Consider the following 4,403-nt stretch of genomic DNA (forward strand, 5'->3'; position numbering starts at 1 on the left):
TGTGTGTGTGTGCGTGTGCGTGTGTATTTGTGTGTATGTCTATGTGTGTGTGTGTGTGTCTGTGTGTGTGTGTGTATGTGTGTGTGTGTGCGTGTGCGTGTGTATTTGTGTGTATGTCTGTGTGTCTGTGTGTGTGTCTGTGTGTGTGTGTGTATGTGTGTGTGTGTGCGTGTGCGTGTGTATTTGTGTGTATGTCTGTGTGTGTGTGTGTGTGTCTGTGTGTGTGTGTGTATGTGTGTGTGTGTGCGTGTGCATGTGTATTTGTGTGTATGTCTGTGTGTGTGTGTGTGTGTGTCTGTGTGTGTGTGTGTGTGTGTGTGTGAGTGCGTGTGTGTATGTCTGTGCGACAGCCACCTGTTGGCTCATTTCTCAGGGCGATGCCTCACCCAATCGACCTGCCTGGTTTAAAATTGAAACAAAAACGTGGAGGTTAACTGTCAATCATCGCCGATTGTGGCATTCACCTCGGCAAAGCCTCTAGCAATCAGAGTCCACTCGCAGAGAAGAAAAGTTGTTTTCCCCGCCCCACCCTCTCCCCCCCCCCACTCAAATTGGCATTCTTGCAAAGTGTCCTGATGGGGCTGGGATAGCTTTGACAGTAGATGCCTTCTTTAGCAATACTCAAGTACTCACTCCCAACTCCCAACCCCCGGTCGGCATCGAGAACGGAAACAAATTCAGTCGTTGTCGCACCGCTATCGGTGGGATCTTGCTGGGCGGGATCCCACGGCCCTGCTTCCCCAAATTTTCACTGGAAGCAATCTCACAGAGGGTGTGTCGGTGCCCCCACCCCCAGAGTGAGGATGGTGGTTTGCTGATGCAGATTGGTGGTTTCCAGGTGCCCGGTGAATTTTAAAGAGAGAGAGAGAGAGAGTGAGGAGATTTACAGCTTAGTTTACAACAAAGGGAAACTCTGAGCTTTGGCGATACACTCTGATGGATTTTGGATCGGGAACGCTGACTCAGCGCCAGAGAAACCCGGATCTCATCTGACCCCTGGACAACACCTTCCACAAATTGATCTTTCTCATGAGTGCGGTCCCTTAAAATAAAGAAAAGAAAGTAGCATGTAGGGAATAACTAGAGAGTAGAATTTATTGACGTGCGCTGTGGTTCCTGGGGACATAGTTTAATCACGCAGTTTACAGTTTGAAAGAATCCTGCTCCACCTTTGTAACAAAAAGCCTTCGACCATATCTTTGACAAAATTAAGACGACAGCAGGTTGCTTCTGAGTGAAATATAGAGGTAGCAGAGAACCAACATTTTGCGAACCACCCCTCATGGTCTGGGAGCCAGAGATGAAAGGGGTCTTCGTTTTAAAGATTTGCAAACGTTTTCTTTAAAATTCATTCGCGCTGAAGTTGTCAACATTCATTATCCTCCCTAAACTGTCCCAGAGTTAAGAGTTGACCACGTTTGGCTTAAATTCACAGGGAGGGAAAGGAGGACCATTTAATAGCCTCCAACATGGCAAACGAATCATTCAACCCAATAATCATCATTCTTCATCTGTCATTTCTAACACTGCTGATAAATTTACATTCCATCACCTGCTGACCCGGTGGGATTCGAACCAGGGTCCCCCCCTCCTTGTGCTATTAATAATTGAATGATGACGCTACTGGGCCATCCGCGCCACCCCCCCCACCCCGAAACGCTGTTCGATTAAATCCTGCCCCACCTGAAACTTAACTCTGCCAAACTCCCTTCAGTTTCAGCTGAGAGCTTCATCTCTGCTCCAGCCCGGCACTTCAGAGAAAGTTTCTTCTTTTTAACAAACTGAGAAAGTTCTCCTGTCATCCAAGATGCTGCCTTTGGATCACTGTCAGTGAACCAATTTTATTATTTAACAGTTGAAGTCAGGTACAACTGCGGTGTGTTTGTGCAACATACTTGACAGCTCCTACAGCAGAGAGTTCCCAGGGTTGAGCTGTAGGATTGCTTATAAATTATGCGCCATCCCAGAGGCGAATCGTACAATCTTTGCTTGCCAGCTCTTTATTCACTCGTGGGCATCGCTGGCCGGGCCCAGCATTTATTGCCCCATTTGCCCCCCTAATTTCCCCCACTTGAGAAGGTGGGGGTGAGCCGCTGCAGTCCGTGTGGTGTAGGGACCCCCACACAGTGCCCTCAGGGAGGGAGTTCCACGATTCTGACCCAGCGACACTGAAGGAACGGCCGATATATTTCCCAAGTCGGGGACGGTGAGGGGCTCGGAGGGTGAACTTGCAGGGGGTGGTGTTCCCATGTACCTGCTGCCCTTGTCCTTCTGGATGGAAGTGGGTCGTGGGTTTGGAAGGTGCTGTCTGAGGGGCCTCGGTGAGTTGCTGCAGTGCATCTTGTAGATGGTACACACTGCTGTTACTGAGCGTCGGTGGTGGGGCGAGTGGGATGTTTGTGGATGTGGAGCCAATCGAGCGGGGGGATGCTTTGTCCCTGGATGGTGTCAAGCTTCTCGAGTGTTGTTGGAGCTGCCCCCATCCGGGGCAAGTGGGGAGTATTCCATCACACTCCTGACTTGTACCTTGTCGATGGTGGGACAGGCTTTGGGGGGGAGTTACTCACTGCAGGATTCCTGATTAAGGGGGATTGAGGCTTACGGGGGGGGGGGTAAAAAAGGGGCAGGAAAGCGGACGCCAGGAAGGTCAGATCAGCCACAATCGTATTAAATGGGCAGAGGGGCCAAAATCCCATCTCCATAAATGGCCTGGAACGCTCAGTCACAGAGCAAGGCCCAGGTACAGCCTGAAGTCTAGGCCAAGGGCCTGAATGACCCTTTCCGGCTCCTACCTCTGATGGTTTTATGGTCTAACTCAGGGTCGGGAGAGATGGGACCACAGGAACGACCATATGAATAACACCTTGCCTCTTCGCTTAATTGGGCTCTCGCTGTTGGATCGCGGTTTGGCGGAGAGGCCTGAGGAACCCCCATTTTTGTCTGGACAATGTCGGTTTTGTTGGAGTTGGAAGCGAACGCTCCCACCTACTTTTAAACGCACGTGGCGCTGAAGTTTCCTGCGACGAATAGGAAAATAAACGTAGAACCCAGAAATGGGACCAGCTTCCTCTGGTATCTGCTTACATTCCATTATGTCCTTGACCAGTACCATAAAAGCAGGCATCTGTGATGATACCAATAAAGGCCGACATTTTCCTTGTTAAGGATTTGCTGATTTCTTTAGCCACTGGAAAAAATCCGCACTTGGTGGTCCGATAGGATCTTTCGGGAGTTGATAGAAGGACATCATGTATAGAAACAGGAGTAAACTATTTCAGCTTCTCAGGCCCCACTGCACCATTCCAATCCATCCTGGCCAACCTCACCTTGGTTTCCGCTCCCTTTGACCCAACCACCGATTAAAAGCAAATCTCTTCCTTAAATTTCCTCAATTTCCCCATCATCCACCGCATAGTGAATTCGACAGGTTCGCAACTTTTTTGAGAGATGTGACTCCTCCTCATCTCTGTTTTAAGTCTTATCCTGGAGTTATTTCGTTCCGAAGCGCCCCTTCCCCCCAACACGAGCAAACGTCCTCTCTACGTCTACTGTGCCAGTCCCCTTTCACATCTTGCAATTAGATCCCCAAACCTCCAAGAGAGTACAGGCCTAAGACAGCTCCATCTCTCTCCGTTCGCCAAGCACCTTGCCTCTGGAATCAGTTTGGCGACTCCACAGGATATTGCAACAGCAAACGCGGCCCAAGACTCAATCAGTTGTGGAAACCCTCACTGCATTTATGTGGTTTGTTTTTCAATGGCTGCTCGTTTCAAGCCTGAGTGTTCATAAACTCAGATTTACAGAGAGCCACAGTAGGCAACTGGCTAAGAGTTCATTTGATTTTCCCAAGGTGGCGGTGGAGTCAATGGATGGGGGGAGATGAACTGGGCTGCGTTTGCAATTCTCTGTAATTTCTTGCTGCCTTGGGCAGAGAAGCTGCTGCACTATGCTATGAGGCATCTGGATAGGATGCTTTCCACGGAGCATCTATACAAAAAAAAAAGATTGGTGAGAGCGGACACGTTGCAAATTCATCATCTTTCCGAGCACGTCGTCGGTTCTGCATCCATTCATGGAACAGAAAGAGTTCTTAACTCTCGTTGTCAATTTATTGGTCTTGCCGAGGCTCAAGGTAGAACGGGGGAAAACATTTCGCGATGACTAACTTTCTGTTTGCTTCTATTCTCCAGTCCCCAATTCAACAGTCACACCCCCTGAATCTCCCCCTACAAGTGACTCGCTTGGATCATCCTACTCCATAAGTGGTCTGCTCGGGATCGTACAGACCAGCAACGACAAGAGGAAACTGAGAGAAGGTAGGGGGAAACTGAGAAAAGGCAGGGGGCAACTGAGAGCAGGTAGGGGGAAACTGAGAGACGGTAGGAGGAAACAGACAGAAGGTA

At 49.4% G+C, this 4,403-nt stretch overlaps 1 protein-coding gene across 1 annotated transcript in view; it reads left to right on the forward strand.

Moving 5' to 3' along the window:
* LOC125481735 (paired box protein Pax-8-like) overlaps nt 1-4,403 on the forward strand; it is a 16,122-nt gene that overhangs the window by 3,505 nt on the left and 8,214 nt on the right. The window contains exon 3 of the mRNA XM_048593635.1: nt 4,191-4,316. Coding sequence (XP_048449592.1) covers nt 4,191-4,316 — 126 coding nt within the window. The remainder of the gene's footprint in view (nt 1-4,190; nt 4,317-4,403) is intronic.

This window comes from Rhincodon typus, unplaced genomic scaffold (genome assembly GCF_021869965.1).
Source record: "Rhincodon typus isolate 14 unplaced genomic scaffold, sRhiTyp1.1 hic_rhity00003359, whole genome shotgun sequence".
Taxonomy (NCBI): Eukaryota; Metazoa; Chordata; class Chondrichthyes; order Orectolobiformes; family Rhincodontidae; genus Rhincodon; species Rhincodon typus.